Raw genomic sequence first — 20260 nt, forward strand, 5'->3', positions numbered from 1 at the left:
AACTATAATCTTTGGTGTTTTGTGTGGTGAATACTTCAAATTACCTTTGGGGCAAGTTGTCCTTTTATTTTTTTTTTAAATAAATTTATTTTTTATTGGTGTTCAATTTGCCAACATATAGACTAACACCCAGTGTTCATCCCACCAAGTGCCCCCCTCAGTGCCCGTCACCCAGTCACACACACACCCCCACCCACCTCCCTTTCTACCACCCCTAGTTCGTTTCCCAGAGTTAGGAGTCTCTCATGTTCTGTCTCCCTTTCTGATATTTCCAACTCATTTTTTCTTCTTTCCCCTTTATTCCCTTTCACTATTTTTTATATTCCCCAAATGAATGAGACCATATAATGTTTGTCCTTCTCCGACTGATTATTTCACTCAGCATAATACCCTCCAGTTCCATCCACGTCGAAGCAAATGGTGAGAAAATGCTCCGCAAGTTGTCCTTCATCTTGGAAATAATCCCTCTGAGTTACATATATGCAAAGTAAGTGCATTTCTACCCAGTGATTCTGGGAAGGCAAGAGGCTGTTTTATTTTATTTTTTTAAAGATTTTATTTATTTATTCATGAGAGACACAGAGAAAGAGAGAGGCAGAGACACAGGCAGAGAGAGAAGCAGGCTCCATGCAAGGAGCCCAACGTGGGACTCGATCCTGGGTCTCCAGGATCACACCCTGGGCTGAAGGCGGCACTAAACCGCTGAGCCACCCGGGCTACCCAGCAAGAGGCTGTTTTAGTGGAGAGGGAGCTTGAGATAAGCTTATGTTTAGAAAAGAGAGGCTGATAAGTAAGGTGATAACGGATCCTCTCTCAGATATTTTTTGTGTAATTTTTGTTAATTGTTTTTACATTTTTTTAAATATATGTGAATCTACTCAATGGGCCCAGAAACCTTCTGGGAGAAGCGGGGTTTGGTATTTACCTACTAGTTACATATATTAGAACACATCTGATGGACAAGGATTGACCCATCTGAAGCTAGAGAATGAGAAGAGAAAAAAAGGATCTCCAAGAGGAAATTCATCAGGAAAGAGCAGTATGGACTGAGCACCCCTAGCATAGCTTGCTGGAGCAGAGTGCTGGTTCTGAGTCATGAGTGGATGATGCTATAACTCATGACACTGCTCTCTGGGAACTGGGCCGTGCCTTAGAAAATATGGTTGTTCTTGTGTGGAGTGGAAGATCTGAGATCTGAGGGGCCATAACACTGGCAACCCAGGCCAGTCAGAGAGGAGTATCCAAAGCCAAAGGTAAGCCAAGAGGAGGGACTGTTCCACTGTTCCGAGGGACCACTGCAAGGGCTAGCATTTCTGCTGACCACAGGGATGGCCCAGCTTCAGCATGGTGACAACACTGCACTGAGGCTAATCTAAGCAGGTGGAGGATTACAGACACAAAGTGACTGATAGCAAAGGAGACTATGTTGTGTTTATGTGTGCTATTGAGGTCCAGGGACTTCCAGGTTGTGAGTATATGGACCAGCTGAGGCGTAGAGAGTCTTCATCAGACGATCTCAGCAATGCTTAACCCTCACTACTCACAGAATTATCCCGGGAGCTTCAAAAACAAACTGATGTTGGGGTTGAAACCCAGTCCAATTGAATCAGTCTGTTGGAGTGGAGCCAAGGAATCGATAATTTTTGAAAAGCTCCCTAGGTAAATCTAATGTGTGGCCAGGTTGTGAAGCATTGGACTAACTCTAGATAGATGAATAGATGGGCGCAGGGGTGGGGGCGGGGGGCTCCCATTTTAAGGATTAGGAAGCTGGGGGCTAGAAATTCAAATGAGTAGCCCCAGGTCACAGCAGAATCAAATGTCACATCTAGGTCTATCTGATTGCTGACCCCCACATTGCTCTTACTCTATCATGTTGACTTCCTGACTCTGTAAAATGAAATAAAAGAGGAACCAAGACAGACAAAATAAAACAGAAACACCCTCCAACCCTTCAGCGTCCTATCTGTTAAAAACATCCTTGCCATGAGTAAAAGGAGGATTTTGCACCCTGACACAAAATACTCCTGCGTATCAATGCAAAGGCATCCTGGCCAAATCAACACATTTCAAGATAGGTTTCTTAATCCCCATTTCTTGGAAATGGAGCTGGAAATGCTGTCAAGCTTGAAGTACTTGAGGTATCACTGGAGGCAGGCACAGAAAGCAAGGGAAAAAGTATGTGGTTGGTGTGGCTTGGAATACAAGGGAATCACACCTGCGGCGGGGCTCCCAGCTGCATGGGGCAGAGACGGACAGAGACTGCCACCCTGTGGGAGAAATCGTGCAAGCCAGCCTGGTTCTGGGCCTTCAGACATCACCAGGGATGCAGGGCCTCTGGCAACTAGTGCTTTGCCAGCACTTCCAGGGCAGGATCCCTCCGACTGTCTGTGAATACATGGTAAATTTAAATTAGAGCTTCATTTAGAATTTCATCAGAGCTATCATTTATTGAAAACTGACAATGCACCAAGTTCTAAGCAAAGCCTTTCATGGACACCCTTCACTACCCACCCCTGTCAACCACATACATACACACACAAACCATGGGAATTACAGTATTACAGTATTCTAGTATTCTCTATAGTGATGAGGCGACAGTCCTAGAGATATGAGTAATTGACCAGCTCAAGTCACAGAGCAAGTCGTGATGAGCTAGGATTCAATGCTGAGGCGGGAAGGGAGGTAGGGGAATGAGAGAGACCCTCATTTGCTATAGGAATAAGGGGTCCATTTGACCGCAGAACTCTTGGCAGAGTGTGTGATGGGGAAAAATGCAAGCAGGAAAAAGAATGCCAGCCAAAAACCTGTCCTGGCAACTGTCCCACTGTCTTTCCACGTCCCCTCCTTGGTCTGTAACTGGGCAGGAAAAGAATGTGAACCTGAGGGGCACTGGAGTAATGTACTGATAAGTATTTAAAAACTAGCTCTGTTGGGAGGGACCCCTCATTTGTGGCATTTTCCAATTTCTGTGGTATAAGTACTCCCACTGTGGCCAATTTCAGGCTACCAACTTGGCATCAACTACTTCACAAATTTCCTGAAAATGTAACACAGACTGGTTCGAACTGGCTCCACTACACCTATGGAATCAATTCCATTCTAAGAAAGTAATATTTGGTAGTTAGAAGTAGGGACTTCCCCCATCCCCCAGTCCCAAATATTCCAAATTGTTTTGGCCTCCCTCAGTGATCTCATTCAGATTTCTTCTCACAAGGGCTAATGTGTAATTTCCTTCATTTTGGCAGATCCACACAATCTGGTTGTGAGGTTGGCATCACACACAGAAAGCTAATGAATGAAAGCTCTGGGTTCTATGGACTGAAAACTCAAGTTAGTGACATCCTAGACCAGAAGAATAGGTTTCATGAAGCAAACTGGGAAAAACGTCCACGTCAAGATTGGGTTCAATTAATGAAAGAACAAATTAGAACCCTTAAAAATGCAAAAGCCGAGTGAGAATGGAGATGAACCACACACGTGTATATACATGTATTCTATATATATATATGGACTCTTTCTCCTCTTTCTCCTGTTTCTCTCTTTCTGTGTCCATAAACGCATAATGTGTTTTATATATATACATAGGTGGGGAAGAGGGGAGAGGAGGTCACAGTGAATTACAGCATATTAGTCTTTGAAAATTAATATAGGGCAGCCTGGGTGGCTCAGCAGTTTAGTGCTGCTTTCGGCCCAGGGTGTGATCCTGGAGTCCCAGGATCGAGTCCCATGTCAGACTTCCTACATGGAGCCTGATTTTCCCTCTGCCTGTGTGTGTGTGTGTGTGTGTGTGTGTGTGATGAATAAATAAAGTTAAAAAAAAGAAAAGTAATATAAATTTAAACAGATAATAATGGGAATTCCATAAAAGAAAAAGGAGAATGGTAGCAGTGCCTGGGTGGTTCAGTCGGTTGAGCAGTTGACTCTTGATTTCACCTGAGGTCATGGTCTTGGGGTCCTGAAACCAAGCCCTGAATGGGGCTCCACCCTAAGCAAGGAGTCTGCTTAAGATTCTTTCCGTCAAGGGATCCCTGGGTGGTGCAGCGGTTTAGCGCCTGCCTTTGGCCCAGGGCGCGATCCTGGAGACCTGGGATCGAATCCCACGTCGGGCTCCCGGTGCATGGAGCCGGCTTCTCTCTCTGCCTCTCTCTCTCTCTCTCTCTCTTTCTGTGACTATCATAAATAAATAAAAATTATAAAAAAAAAAAAAGATTCTTTCCATCTCCCTCACCCTCTGCCCCTCCCCCACTCATTCTCTCTCTATCTCTCCCTCCCTCTCTCTCTCTCTGAAATAAATAAAACTTTAAAAAAAAAAAAGAAGGAAAATGGAATATGGTAACTAGGGATCATGAATGAGTGTGAACATTTATCCACATTTATTTCAAGTTATTGGCAAAGGATAAGACTTCAAAAAAACTAGTTCAAAGATTTTCTTTGTGGAGAAAAACAAACGTGATTTAATGAACACTACTCAAATGGAGGTTTAAAAGATGAATGTGTGGTTTATAGATTATTAGGATAGCATCAGGCTTAAAAAAGCATTGTATCTTTGAATATTCGGTTAAAAGTTATTGAGTGCATCTAAAGAACAAGAGTTATCAGAATGCAGCCAATCTAACTTACCAGAAAACTAAATTGCATTAAAGTCCATCAGAAAAAAATACCAGTGCTTTATCAGGTAAGCTAGATCCTTCCCAAAGGAGCTGAAAATCACATCTGCCCATAAAGTTCTGCCCCGGATCAGATTTGGAGTGATTTCCTTTCATGGTAACCATCACATTGGGTTGATGTGAGGATTAAAAGAAGTGCTAACAGCAGTTAACATATACTGAATGTTTATCCTGTGCCAGGACCACTGGTGAGCATCCATTATGAAATCACGTCATTCACCAGCTTAAAATTCTCTAGAGCTTTCTCCTTGCCTTTAAGACAAAATACATTTCCTAATCTTGATGTCAGAGCCCGACATGATCTGATTCATCTGCTACCCCTTACCCCTTGCCCAATCCTCCAGCTGCAATGACCTTATTTCTGGTCCTCAAATGCAATAAAGCTGATTCCTGCCTCAGGACTTTCACACTAGCTGTTCTCTCTGCCAGGACTGCATCTCTTCATTTTCTCATGGCTGGATTCCCTTAGGGCATTCAGATCTGAGAAAGACCCTCCCTAACCTGCAAGCTGCTATCCCCTCACCCTCTATCATATGGATCTACTTAATCTTCTGCAGGGCACTTATCTCTGTCTGGTATGTTATTCATACATTTATTTGTTGACCAGCTAATTCTACCAGATAGAAGCACTGTTATCACAAAGGTTTGTCTATCTGGCTTACCTGCTTTCTCTCCAACATCTAGAACATTTCCTGACATGTAGTAGGAGCCCAAACACACTTGTGGAATGAATGAATGATCTCAATCATTATCTTCTCCCAATCCCTATGGTTGATCTATTATTCTCTGTATTTAACAAATAAGAAAACAGGGCTCAGAGAGGTGGAGCAATTTGCCCACAATCACATCTAGGAAACAGCAAAACTGAAATGAAAACCCAGTTGTTCCTCCAAAGCCCTCAAACTCTACCCCTTTATAGTCATGCCTGTAAAAATAAACTTCTTTTTTTTTTTAAATAAACTTCTTCACTCACATAATCTGTTTTATATATTATACATAATCTGTTTTATATATTATACCGTTAGGAAATGGGAATAAATTTCCTTTTGCTTTAGACTTAAGTTAGTTCCTCTGCATTCATTAGTCAAAGGGCTATCCACTATTTTATGCAAATCAAAATTAAGAAAAATACTCACTTCAGGATGAGTATGCCAATATTTGTATGACTATGTTTTCTCCATGTCTGACCTTGAAAATTAAGCTAGCTTACTTACTTATGCCTTCCACACCCCCTGCATATCCAGTGTCCATCATCTCTTTCACAACCAAGTTCAAGGCTGCCTTCCTATGGAGTGCTTCACTGATCAACTTGGCTCACCCCAGCCTCTTCCACATATAAACACATTCATCTTCTTCCATTTTCCCCTCATTTTTACATGATCCTATGATACTTATTTTATTTCAAATATGTATCATAATTTAAATTAAGGCTTAAAAACTGTGTATTGTATGTGCCTGCAAAGCATGTTTTGTCTTTACCATGAACACTTTGGCCCCCTGAGAATGGGGCTCATGGACACTGGGCTTCCCAGCTTAGGCAAATCTACATGGGACCAACAAGATAGCAGAGAACATCCATTCAGCTGTCTATTAAGAGAAAATGTGAATATATAAATAAAATGCACTTTTTTCTCTCTTCCTTTCTTGTTGAAATGTCTGGATTTGAGGAACAACACAAATGCTTTCTTTATTGCAAAACTCACTGTTTAGCCATCACTGTAACTTGTTCAACATATTTATCACATCAAAGTATATATTTCCAATAACCTAAAATAATAGAAATTCAAGTTTACACATTTAATCAAAAAGAATCCTGACAACTACTCAGGCTTTTATTTATTTATTTATTTTTAAATAAAGAAAGGGCAGGGGGTGGCGCAGAGGAAGAGGGAGAGAAATCTCAAGCAGACTCCATGCCCAGCACAGAGCCCAATGAGGGGCACATTCTCATGACCCTGAGATCAAGCCCTGAGCCTCAATTAGGAGTTGGATGACACTCAATTGACTAAGCCACCAAGGCACCCCGGCTGGCTCCAGCTACTCAAGATTTAATATTTATTTATTTATTTATTTATTTATTTATTTATTTATTTTTAGGATTTTATTTATTTACTCATGAGAGACACAGAGAGAGAGGCAGAGACATAGGCAGAGGGAGAAGCAGGCTCCCTGTGGGGAGGCCAATGTGCAACTCGATCCTAGGACCCTTGAGCCAAAGGCAGAAGCCCAACCACTGAGCCACCCAGGTGCCCCGACTTTTATTATTTTTTAAATGGTTACCTGAATCTCACCTGTTAATGTGATCTCACTCACCTTTCTCACAGAAAGAGTGTGCAAAACATTCAAACAAATTCCTGGCTTAAATCCAGAGGAGCACAATCTTTGGTTCATTATTCATTGCCAAAATACATTACTGATGAATATTTTATCCAATTTTCTTCAAGAAGCTAGCATTTGTCTTGTCTTTTTCCACCTAACAATAATATCTCTTGAGGCATGTGGTTCAACTCCATGGAAATCATTCTTGAGTCAAATCTTTGTAGCAAGAGAGTTCCTTGCACTTAAAGAGTTGTTGCCACCCAATCCATGGCCTCCCTGAGTAACTGAGGTACTTAGGAAAAGAACAGTTCATCGGGCTTGAAGAATATAACATTCATATTGACCCTGTGACACGTCAGCATCAATTAGCAGCAAGTGTCAGGCCAAGGCGGGTTTACAAAGGGGTGAACACTAATGAATGTTGGTGTTCATTAGGTTCCTGTGCATCTGCCACCACTTTTCACCAACGCTTCTCATTTTAGTTCCATCCCATAACCATAGCAAGGCACATTCCATGTTAAACAACAGGACTTTCAGGACACCTGGGTGGCTCAGTGGTTGAGCTCAGGTGTGATCCCGGGTCCCAGGATTGAGTCTCACATCGGGCTCCATATGGGGGGCCTGCTTCTCCCTCTGCCTGTGTCTCTGCTTCTCTGTGTGTGTGTCTCTCGTGAATAAATAAATAAAATCTTAAAACAAACAAACAAACAAACAAAACAGGACTTTCATCAGTTAGGATTTTTTAAATTTAAATTCAATTAGCCAACACATAGTACATCATTAGTTTCAGGTGTATTATTATTATTATGGATTATTGTTCAATAATTCATCAGTTGTGTATAGCTCCCAGAGTTAGGATTATTATTATTATTTTTTTCTTTTTTGGAATTTGTTTCACACAATCAAATAGTGATAGGACAAGTAACTGGGCTATGGGAATCTGTGAAATGGAGGAAGAGCCTTTGCTGTCCATCTTTTGTCTGTGCTTCACTCTGTGGATTGGCAGATTTTTTTTTTCCTCCCAGACTGGCTCTGTTCATGTGGCAGAGGATCTGGTGGTTTACTACTACACCAGAGATAAATACCAATTACCTTCAAAAGTCCCAAGGACGGTTCTAATTGGTTCAGCTCAGATCAAGGGCTTAACCTTATATTGTTAGCTGTTGTCCATAAACCTCTATATTTTCCTCATTGTCTACAAAGAACATGAGTCACCAGTGTATTGGTGCCATTTGAATTTAAAGCCAATAAAATTGGCCAATAAAATTGGATGTGACCTGAGATAGACCAGCTGGCCACCCAGACTGAGCCCCATGACAATGGCTCAGTTGGTTCACCACAGTGTGGATCCAGCCTTGAGTCTTGCAAGGTCAGAAGGTGAATAGCAGGACACAAAGAATGGATCTGAATCCAGATAGTTTAACATTAACCAAGCTCTTAGAGTTTTATGCATAAAAATCATTCAGGGGACAGGAATTAAAATAAAAACTTAAAAGTATTCATAGGGAGAAACCACTGAGTAGAAAGCTTCCTCTGTGTGCTGAACACCAGCTTTCCTTCCTATAGTAAAATCCAAATGTGAAGGGACACCTGGGTGGCTCAAAGGTTGAACTTCTGCCTTTGGTTCAGGGCGTGATCCCGGGGGTCTGGGATGAAGTCCTACATCGGGCTCCTTGCACAGAGCCTGCTTCTCCCTCTACCTATGTCTCTGCCTCTCTCTCTGTGTCTCTCATGAATAAATAAAATCTTAAAAAAAAAATCCAAATGTGAAGCCAAATATGCTATCTAATGTTCACAGAGTCCTAAGAGGAACAACTATGATCATCTAATTGACCTTTATGGCTGGCACCTAATAGCTAAAGGGGTTCAGAACAAGTGTCTCCAAAATATGCCACTTTGGTATGAGGATTATTTTGAACTAAAAGTAATCAAAACCCAGCATGGGGTGCTTGGGTGGCTCAGTAGGTAAAACATCTGCCTTCATTTCAGGTTATGGTCCTCACGTCCTGGATCCCTGGATCAAGCCCAGTCAGGCTCCCTACTCAGTGGGGAGCCTGCTTCTCCCTCTCCCTTGGCCCCTCCCCCTGCTTGTGCATTCTCTCTTTCTCCCTGTCAAATAAATAAATAAAATTCTCTATAAAAAATACAGCAGATTCAGGAAAAGCTCTTTAACTTCACCTCAGCGAAGTTTACCCAGGAAAGGGAGCCTGTAACAAGAAGAGGACTGTTATCAGAAGACACTTTTTTTAAAAAGTTCAGCCTTTTATTAGACATGTTACAAAAGAGGTTCAGTCAGAAAGAGCAAAGCCCATGTCATCATCAGACTCCTCAGACCCCTCTTCCTTTCCTTCCAGTTTCTTCTCCCCAGCTGGGGTGGCAGTGGTGGAGGTGACAGGAGCGCCCGCTGGAGCAGCACCAGCTGCTTGGGAGGCCCACCAGCTCCTACACTGCTGAGGCTGCTGAGGTTCCCGGATGTTGACATTGGCCAGGGCCATTGCAAACAAGCCTGGCCAGAAAACTTCAACATTTACACTGGGCTGCTTTACTGGGGCCACTGGTCTCATCCTCATTGTCTTGCAGATTAAGGGATGAGTGGATGAGTGGATGCAGTCATGCTGAGGGATGGGAGGCCAAATAGGTGACTGCTTGGTAGAGCTGCCAGGCACTATGCTGCTCCTGAAGGAGGGCCTCACCCCAACATGGTCTTAGCTTCCTCTGAAGGACTGAGCACCTTAGTGGCAGCTGAAGAAGGGGGCTAGAAGATCCCTTCTTACCTACGAAGCTTATCTGCTGAGCCTGGCAAGCTTTGGCCTCCAAATGTCTCTCACCTTCCTGTGAATAGCCTTCCTTCCCTTGGTATCCTCAGACCCTTGCGCCTTTTGTTAGCTAGCATGTTATATAAGTCTCTGTTACCTGGCTGCTCTTCAGATTCTCCTGTACATACAGAATTACATTTCTTTTTCTCCTGTTAATCAATCTCATGTCCATTTAGTTGTTTTGACGTAGGAAAAGATGTTAGGGTTCAAAGTCAAAGGCCAAGAAAGAATTCTGAGACATCTTTGGTGCAAAAGGTGATTTTATTCAAGAAGGGGGACAGGACCAGAGTGCTGCAGCTCTTTCTGCATCAGGGTCTTTTTTTTTTTTTTTTTAAGATTTTATTTATTTATTCATGAGAGACACAAAGAGAGGCAGAGACACAGGCAGAGGGAGAAGCAGGCCCCATGCAGGGAGCCTGACGTGGGACTTGATCCCAGGTCTCCAGAATCACACCCTGGGCCAAAGGCAGTGCTAAACTGCTGAGCCACCTGGGCTGCCCTGCATCTGGGTCTTGAGGATTGGTCTAGTGTATACTTTTAAGTTAGGACAGAGCTAGGGGTTAGCAGAAGTCTCTAAGGAATTTGGAAGCAAGGTTTCCAGGACCTTGAGGGGGCCTAGCTGTTATCAGGAAAAGGTCATTTATTACTGTCTAATAAAAGGGGTCTAATGAGACCCTTCAGATGTATAGCAGTGGGCCATAGCCTTGGGGAATGACTGCCAATACATATCTTGGGGGGTAGAGATAATGGAAATTTCTTTTTTTTTTATTTTATTTTTTTTATAAATTTATTTTTTATTGGTGTTCAATTTGCCAACATATAGAATAACACCCAGTGCTCATCCCATCAATTGCCCCTCTCAGTGCCCGTCACCCAGTCACCCCCACCCCCCTCCCACCTCCCCTTCCACCACCCCTAGTTCATTTCCCAGAGTTAGGAGTCTCTCATGTTCTGTCTCCCTCCCTGATATTTCCCACTCATTTTTTCTTCTTTCCCCTTTATTCCCTTTCACTATTTTTTATATTCCCCAAATAAATGAGACCATATAATGTTTGTCCTTCTCCGACTGACTTATTTCACTCAGCATAATACCCTCCAGTTCCATCCACGTAGAAGCAAATGGTGGGTATTTCTAAAGGAATTTTTACATGTTAAAGTAGACTTACAGGATCCTGGGGATCAGGCTAAGATTGCCTTTTGCCCTTAGCAAAGAAGTAACATTGAGGCACTTGAGTCCCTAGAGGAAGGTCATTCTGCCTGTTTCAAGGATTTTTCAGTGGCTGTGAGTAGTAAGGAAATTTAACAATGTTCCTTCTGCCTTTGTTTCCTACATCAGTGTGACCAGCCAAATAACCTAGTAGGGAACAAGGGAAAATTCTTCTGGCCCTACATAGCAAACATTTCCTCTCCCTAGAGACAGTGTCAATTCTAGACACTTTGATCCTGCCTTTTCATGGATGCCTGTCAGCCATCTCCTCTCTGGAAATATTCCCTACTCAGAGGTAGAATATTCCCATTATTTATGTATGTAATTTCTTGCTTATAATCACTATTTTCTCCTCCTCAGAATTTCTACCTAGATTCTACCTTGACCTGGATTGGATTTAGGCATTCAGATAATATCACATAAATTCTATGGGTCCTCCTTTTACTTCTATCTTTCCTAATTTCCTTCTTGAGGTGTGATTTAGTTTTCAGGGTAGCATCTACCATCTAGAATATTCAAGAAACATATACACACACTAAAGCTATTTTTAAAATAAAGACAATCTTCATGAAGACCCTTAAAAATGCAGGGCTCCTTTCCATCTTTATAAGCACATCTGTTATAAAGTCACTCCAATTGTCAAAATAGCCAGTAACTCAATAACATTAATAGACACCGGCTACTCAACTTTATAATCTTACTTTTGAGGGGTGCCTAGGTGGCTCAGTCAGTTAAACACCTGTCTTCAACTCAGGTCATGATTCAAGGATCTGGGATCAAGCCCCAAATCAGGGCTCCCTGTTTGAAACCTGCTTCTCCCTCTACCTGCCACTCTGCCTACTTGTTCTCTGTCAAATAAATAAATAAATAAATAAATAAATAAATAAATAAACAAACAAATAAATCTTACTTTTGTTCATCTGATTGCTATAATTATATGTTTAAGTCTTAAAAAAATATGAAAAAAGTGATGTTACCTGCATTAAAGGAACATCTTTAAGATTGTATTTGAGACAGTGAGAGAGAGAGAGCAAGCGTGCACGCACACATGAGCAGGGGTAATATGGGAGAGCTAGATTCTTGTTTCACAGTTGAAGAATGAATCTCACAGACTATGGACAGTGAGTAAAAGGATAGAAGTTTATTAAATAAAGATATGGAGAAAGCCGGGACACCTGCACCCCGATGTTTATAGCAGCAATGTCCACAATAGCCAAACTGTGGAAGGAGCCTCGGTGTCCATCGAAAGATGAATGGATAAAGAAGATGTGGTCTATGTATACAATGGAATATTACTCAGCCATTAGAAACGGCAGATACCCACCATTTGCTTCAACGTGGATGGAACTGGAGGGTATTATGCTGAGTGAAATAAGTCAATTGGAGAAACATTATATGGTCTCATTCATTTGGGGAATATAAATAATAGTGAAAGGGAATAGAGGGGAAGGGAGAAGAAATGGGTAGGAAATATCAGAAAGGGAGACAGAACATGGAAGACTCCTAACCCTGGGAAACGAACTGGGGGTGATGGAAGGGGAGGAGGGCGGGGGGTGGAGGTGAACGGGTGACGGGCACTGAGGGGGGCACTTGATGGGATGAGCACTGGGTGTTATTCTGTATGTTGGTAAATTGAACACCAATAAAAAATAAATTTATTATTAAAAAAAAAAAGTGAGGGGGGGTCCCAACAAAGTTGCCACTGGGGCTTGTAGGGTTGGTCTTTTATTGAGAGCCTATTCAGGGAACTAAATCCTTTTAACATACCTGTTGATATCGCCATTGAATAAGGACTAGTGATAACATCTTTAATGGCTTACTTCCTTTTTGGAGTCTGATGATTTTTTTGTTGGTTATAGGCAGCTGTTATAACAAGACACCTCCACCTCCACCTTAGGGCAGGGTGGTCTGGCTTGTTCCCTTATCTCTGGTTTCCGTACCTCAGCATTTTGGGGATTTTTGTGAGCCTGCTTCAGTGGTCCCCTACCTAGTCCTGCCTAGCCCTGTTTGTCCCTAACTCAGGAGGAGGAGCAGAGGGGAGAGGGAGAAGCATACTCCCCGCTGAGCAAGGAGCCCACTGTAGTGCTCCATACAAGGAATCTAGGAGCATGACCCAAGCTAAAGGCAGATGCTTAATCGACTGAGCTACCCAGGCACCCCAAAGGAATATCTTATGAAAAAAAAAGTGTTCAAACTAGAAAGCATGGAAAAAATATGACAAAAAGGCAATCACTTAAAGGAAAGATAAATGGCTATCAGGGTTCCCCAAACATAGATGAGAAAATTCGTATTTTAGAATTCTATCTTGCTATACCCATTACCTCCCTCCTCCAAGGCCAAGAGCAATTTCTTTACAAAGTACCAAATCTGCATGTATCTTAAAGGACAGTTTACTGTTAATTGATGGGCTACATCACAGAGTATTTCTAAAAGAAATGAAATAAATATCCCATAATAAATAAACATCCCCTATACACATAGTATGTACCCAGTGCCATACTAAAGACCTGGTTTTCTACCTTGATTATAATCTCATTTGTGGCACACTCTGAACCTCTTCCTGATCTTTCCTTAACTTACAGAGCTTTTCGTTTCTCTCTTGCCAAATTCCACCCATTCTTTTTTTTTTTTTTTAAAGGTTTTATATTTATTTATTTACTTACTTACTTACTTATTTTAGAGAGAACTCAAGGAGGAGAGGCAGGAGAGAATCTCAGATGTGGGGCTCGGCCTCACCACCTTGAGATCATGACCTGCGCTGAAATCCAGAGACAGATACTTAACTGACTGGGCCACAGAGGCACCCCACAAAGTCTACCCATTTGTAATGATTCACTTTATCTGGGCTGCATATTACAAACCACTGTCATTTATGTGACTTGGCTACCCTGTGAATTAAGCATTATCTTCTCTGTTCAGGGAAGCAACTTGTTATCTAGTGAATGGCAGTTCTTGAATACAACTGGAAAGTCTCACAACCACACCTTTGCTGCCTCCTTTCAGCCCAACTGTTGGCAAACCTTTACCATAAAGGGCCATATGGTAATTTGTCTCACCTTTGCCAACCATACAATTTGCAGCCAAAGCAGCCAGACAATGGACACAAAGCAAACGCAACGGGCATGGCTATGTTCCATGAATATTTATAAAGACAGGTAAACCAGATTAGGCCTGTGGGTGTGGCTTGTCTAGTCTGTTATTTCTCAGATGGTGACCCAACATTTGTTGAAAACACAAAGTATCAGGCCCTGTCCCAGACCTACCAACTCAGACCCTGGGCAAGCAGTCGGCACTGTGTGTTGACCAGCCCTCCAGGAGACTTCTGACATGTGCTAAAGTTTGAGAACCACAGCTACTCTTCCAGATCACCCACACTAGGACTCTCCCATTGCATAAAGTATGAATAACTATGGTGACTGATATCCCACTTCATAAGAAAGCATCCCTTCCCCGCCCCCCTCCTGATTTCTCTCCACCTCTGGAGTTCTTGCCCCAATATACCAGGGGCTTATTATGTAGTCCAACCCTGGTTCTTTGCTGCCACTCCTACAATCTTGCTGTCCCAGTCTCCATCATCCATTTTCCTATCAGCTAGGTCTCAGCTGCCTTCTTGAATTCTGCAGCTCTTCCAGGTAACATGCGCTCATACAGCCACCATTTCCAAGGCACCTCTACTCTTAAGCTTCCAGACTGGCAAGGAATGAGGTTTCCAGTGTCTGCCAAATGTTGCTGTGGAACCACTCCTCTCCCCCTCTAACCTACCATCCCCCTGTGCCACCCTACCTTTGTCCTGACCCCAGAGCAAGTGGCAATTCTTTCAAGTTCCTTCAAGAGAAAAAGCAATCAATCCCCCCTTCTCACATTCACATTTTATATGGCTCTGACTAACCACTATCTCTACCTGTACTGGTGATTTTATACTGCAACAGAAATAGAGGGAAACCTGAGAGCATGGAGTATGCTGTGGAAAGGCAAATACTTCTCTCCCACACAACCTTACAAAACCTTAATAGGTGCTTGAACCCCACCTAAAAATGTGTTCTATTGTCATTGAAAACATGAACTTTCAAGGTTTCAACTGGGCTTTGCAGTTGATGGAGGGCCATTTAGGAAATTATATTGGTCAGTCTTTTGATTACCAAAGGCAAGGCCTCAGGCCTGGTTTTGGGTGGGGAAGACCTGGGGAGGTGAGGGAAAGGAAATGATCCTGCCCAATCAGTAGATGGGGGTTAGGAGATAGTCCTATTACAAAACCAATGGTTGACCTTCACTGGATCAGCCTCAGAGACTGGGTTTAGAGGATGGGGTAGGGGTGAGGCAGGCTGGTCTATAGAAGAGAGGACATCACAGGGGCCAGATACTTGGCAGGAGTATGGTATCCAAGGGTACAAATGACTATCAGTAAGTTATAACTGACAACAGTTTATATTATTATAAAAATAATATAAATTTAGCAACATATTGTATCATTCCCTTCATTCCCAAAGTATTAATGAAGTTTGTTAACCATCACCTTAGCATCAGACTTTAGAAACAAAATGAGAGGTCAATCACCTTCAGAGAGATAAGTATTTGGTTCTTGTCAGAATGTTCTGAATTCAGACACAGACGATGGGTTTGGGGAACAATGGCAATTTTTTTTTTTTCAAGACCTCACACTATTGCCAAAATATATTACTGTTTCTAAAGAAAGTCACAGGGGAGATCAAAGAAGTCATGGGTAAGAAATGATGACTGCTTAAAACAATTTTTTTAAATTTAAATATATGCCATTTCCCCTTCAGTTATTCAAAATACTCCTCTCTAGGACTTGTCCTGAAGAGTAAAGAACAGTATCTTTGAACAGTACAGATCAGTGCCCCTCATTCTGTTCAATGTAACCAGCTTATTTTATAAGGCTGCAAAACTGTTCAAGTTATACTGTATCTACTATATATGTACCTGGTGTAACTTGAACCCATGGATACAAATATTGTTATTTCTTTTAAATTCAATGTGTTATGCAGTAAGACAGTTAACAGACATTTTATAATATCACTTGTGAATCATCTATTTAAATTACGATCACTTCTCATCTTACTACATTTTTTTAAAAGATTTTATTTAATTATTCATGAGAGACACAGGCAGAGGGAGAAGCAGGCTCCATGCAGGGAGCCCGACATGGGACTCGATTCCAGGTCTCCAGGATCAGGCCCTGGGCTGAAGGCGGCGCTAAACGGCTGAGCCACTGGGGCTGCCCTCATCTTACTACATTTTAGAAAATATTTAGGATTTTCTATATGTTGTTTACAAAACAAAAATTTTTAAAGATTTTGTTTAAAACAGCCCAACTGGCTGTTTTAACTGATAAAACAGTTGTTTTATCCATTTTCAAAATTAGTACTGAAAATAAGATGCAAATTTGATGTTTCCTTTAATTATCAACAATGCAATACAATATGTTGCTGAATAATACGTCATTCATTTGCTAAGCGTGTAGAAAGACATGGCATTTATTTAGTATATATGGGTGCATGTATCATTTATTTAGCTTTTGGGGAATAACTAAGAATCATCCATAAAAATTCAGCAAAACTCCATAAATTTAATTAGGAAGAGTGATCAAACTTTTAAAAAATACATTGAAACAATAAGACATTTGCTGCTAAAAATAAACTGGTCCAGTGGCTGGTAAGTTTTTTGTTTTAGGGTCCTGGGTGGCTTAGTGGTCTGCCTTCAGCTCAGGTCATGATCTCAGGGTCCTGGGATCCAGTTTCAGGCTCCCTGATCTGCAGGGTGTCTGCTTCTCCCTCTCCCTATGCCCTTCCCCCCTACTCATGCTCCTGTGTTCCATGATCTCTCTCAAATGGAGCCTGCTTCTCCCTCTCCCTCTGCCTGTGTCTCTGCATCTCTCTCTGTGTCTATGAATAAATAAATAAAATCTTAAAAAAAAAAAAAAAAAAGAGAAGATGAAACAATGAAGCCAAACTGCTTCTCATGGAAAGTAAATCCAATTTGGCTAGTTTGACATCAAAACAGGCTGTTAATTAGGGTATATAACAAACATTTTCCATGCTTGACAAAGTTTCAACCTGAATGAGCTGTATCATTATCTGCAAAGTTCTGACAAAAACAAAACTGAATAATCGGTTAAGGAAACAAAATTTTAAAAAGCAATTTATCTAAAACCATTTATGACAATGTACAATGTCTAGATTTTCTCCAAACTTTGTAAAGATTTTTTATTCATTTATTCATGAGAAACATGGTGGAGGGGGAGAAAGAGAGAGAGAGAGAGAGGCAGAGACACAGGCAGAGGGAGAAGCAGGCTCCATGCAGGGAGCCGGATGTGGGACTCGATCCTGGACCCCAGGATCATGCCCTGGGCTGAAGGCAGCACTAAACCGCTGAGCCACTGGGACTGCCCTATTTTATTTATTTAAAGATTTTATTTATTTATTCATGAGAGCCACACAGAGAGAGGCAGAGACACAGGCAGAGGGAGAAGCAGGCTCCCTGCAGGGAGCTCGACGTAGGACTCCATCCAGTGTCTCCAGGATCATGCACACCCTGGGCTGAAAGCAGGTGCTAAAACGCTGAGCCACCCAGACGTCCCAATTTTGAGTATATCAGGTTTAAAAAGGTACATCTCATTGAAGAAAGAAAAAAAAATCTTATAGTCATTTGATACTTTAATAAAGTCTATTTGTTATGTGTCCCAGAAACTGAAAAAGTCTGTTTATATGAATGCAGCTTCTCAGGGCATACAACTAGAGGAGGAGGAGGAGGAGGAGGAGGAGGAGGAGATGCTCAGCCTTTCTTTTTCCACCAATAGGACATACTCATCCACAGACATATAAATTTGTAAAAGCAACAACATCCAATTCGCCGAGATGCATTTTCCAATAAACTTTACATTTGACTAAAGAATTACGAAAATATTACACTACTTATTTTACTTTCACATTGTAAGAACAGTAATTTTAAAAACAAAACAAAACAAAAACAAAAACAAAAAAACAAAACCTCAGTCCAGAATCAGGGGATTGTCTTGCTGTCCGTACTATAAACTTTGGCATTTTTACTGAAGGTCTCAGGGCACCACCTGGGTGGCTCAGTGGTTGACCGGCTGCCTTTGGCTCAGCGCGTGATCCCGGGGTCCATGGAGCCTGCTTCTCTCTCTGTGTCTCTTATGAATAAATAAAAATCTTAAAAAATAATAATAATAAGGGTCTCGGGGCCTTAGCTTCCTGATTTGCAAATTGCGGACAGTACCAAGACTAGGTCATTCTTGTTCTGCAGCCTGAGCGCCCTGCCTGGGCCCGAGTGCGAGCCGTATCCGCGACACCTGTCACCATCAGTGATGGGGGGGGGGACCCTCAGAACTAAATGCCGCAGGCACACTCGGGAGAGCGAGCGCAGACGCCCACGGGAACGCGGGGGGGGGGGGGGGGGGGGGGGGGAGCGGGGACACAGACGGAGGCCCCTGCAACCACTTGCCCGAGGCTACCTGCTCGGGGCCACCTGCTCGGGGCTGCCTGCTCAGGGCCACCTGCCCGGGGCCACCTGCTCGGGGCCACCTGCCCGGGGCCACCTGCTCGGAGCCACCTGCTCGGGGCTACCTGCTCGGGGCTACCTGCTAGGGGCCACCTGCTCGGGGCCACCTGCCCGGGGCCACCTGCTCGGAGCCACCTGCCCGGGGCTACCTGCTAGGGGCTACCTGCTAGGGGCTACCTGCCCGTAGCCACCTGCTCGGAGCCACCTGCCCAGGGCTACCTGCCCGTAGCCACCTGCTCGGGGCCACCTGCTCGGGGCCACCTGCCCGTAGCCACCTGCTCGGGGCCACCTGCTCGGGGCCACCTGCCCAGGGCTACCTGCCCGTAGCCACCTGCTCGGGGCCACCTGCCCGTAGCCACCTGCCCGTAGCCACCTGCTCGGGGCCACCTGCTCGGGGCCACCTGCTCGGAGTTACCTGCTCGGAAGCAAGCGGGGCCTGTGACGCGGGAGGCGGACAGGCCAGCTCAGACAGGCAGCAGCGCCCGCGGTTGGCGCTGTAAACGAGTGTGGCCCTCGGCTGCTCCGTGAAGCAGGAGCAAGAGCCTCAGGCCTACGTGCCACCGCGCGTGGCGCCGGGCCAGTCCCCGGGGCGCCCAGCCGGCACCCGGCCCGAGGAGCCGCGGGGCTCCACGCCCCACCCCCCCGGACTCCTGGACCGCGCCTTTTGGCCCCGGCCCCGCGCGGTGCGCCCCGTTGCGCCGCCGCCTCCGCCGCCTCCGCCGCCGCCTCCGCCGCCTCCGCCTCCGCCGCAGCCGGGCCTCGCGAGGGCGCCCGCGGGCGGCCGGAACTGGCCCCTCGCGGCCCCCGTCGCCGCACCTTCCCTGGTGGCGTCGCCGCCTTTTCCTCTCTTCCCCTGGTTCCCTTTCACTTCCGGGGCTGCTCCGGATCCGCTGGTTCCGTCACAACATCCCGTTGGCTTCCCTCAGGCGGCGGGACCGGTGCAGTCGCCGCCTCCCCGGAGCGCCCGCCCGCCCGGGCCCGCGCCTTCCCCGGCCCAGGCCTCCATGGCCACCAACCCGCAGCCGCAGCCGCCTCCTCCGGCGCCGCCGCCGCCGCCGCCGCAGCCGCAGCCGCAGCCGCCGCCGCCGCCGCCGGGCCCCGGGGCTGGCGCGGGCGCGGGCGCGGGCGCGGGCGCGGCGGGCGGCGCGGGGGCCGGCGCCGGGGACCCGCAGCTCGTGGCCATGATCGTGAACCACCTCAAGAGCCAGGGGCTCTTCGACCAGTTCCGCCGGGACTGCCTGGCCGACGTGGACACTAAGGTGCGGGCGCGCGGGGCCGCGGGGCCGGGGGCGCGGGGCGGGGGCCCGGGCAGCTCCGGGGCACTCGGGCGTCCGGGTGCGGTGCGAGGCTCGCCGCGCTCCTTCGCCCGCCGCCGTCCGGCCGCTTACGAGGGGCACAGCGGGCGGCAAGGGAGGGAGGCGCGCCTGGAAGCGCTAACGGGCTCACGTGTGCCGACTCCCGGTCGCGGCTGACTTCGTACCCAAGTTGCTGCGCGTCCTCGCGAGGGCTCCTGGGCCTCAGGGTCCCGCCGCGTCCCGGGAGGCCGTTAGGTGACCCCGCGTCCACCTGTTGGCCGTGCGCGCCGCTGGAGCGAGGGGGAGGCGCGCGCTGAGGGAGGGCGGAGCTGACGCGGGTCCGAGGCGGGGAGCGCCGGGGCCCGGTTCCTCCCGAGGCGGCCCCGCGGACGGGGCTAGGCCGGGTCGCCGCTCTGA

The 20260-nt window shown here is 45.2% G+C and overlaps 2 protein-coding genes across 2 annotated transcripts in view; one reads left to right on the plus strand and one right to left on the minus strand.

The window, feature by feature from the left end:
• Nucleotides 1-657: 657 nt before the first annotated feature.
• On the minus strand, nucleotides 658-19554 carry LOC121488866 (translation initiation factor IF-2-like). Its single transcript, XM_041751138.1, has 3 exons — nucleotides 19485-19554; nucleotides 18964-19369; nucleotides 658-2385 (listed from the first exon to the last, which is right to left on the minus strand). Exons 1-3 carry the CDS (start codon nucleotides 19552-19554, stop codon nucleotides 2142-2144), a joined length of 720 nt encoding a protein of 239 aa, XP_041607072.1. The 3' UTR covers nucleotides 658-2141.
• The window catches only part of BOD1L1 (biorientation of chromosomes in cell division 1 like 1), a 54540-nt gene continuing 53727 nt past the window's right edge, over nucleotides 19448-20260 (plus strand). Inside the window, 1 exon segment of the mRNA XM_041751777.1 lies at nucleotides 19448-19807. Within this exon segment, the coding sequence (XP_041607711.1) occupies nucleotides 19553-19807 (255 nt within the window). The 5' untranslated portion in view covers nucleotides 19448-19552.

Source organism: Vulpes lagopus, chromosome 4 (genome assembly GCF_018345385.1).
Source record: "Vulpes lagopus strain Blue_001 chromosome 4, ASM1834538v1, whole genome shotgun sequence".
Lineage (NCBI taxonomy): Eukaryota > Metazoa > Chordata > Mammalia > Carnivora > Canidae > Vulpes > Vulpes lagopus.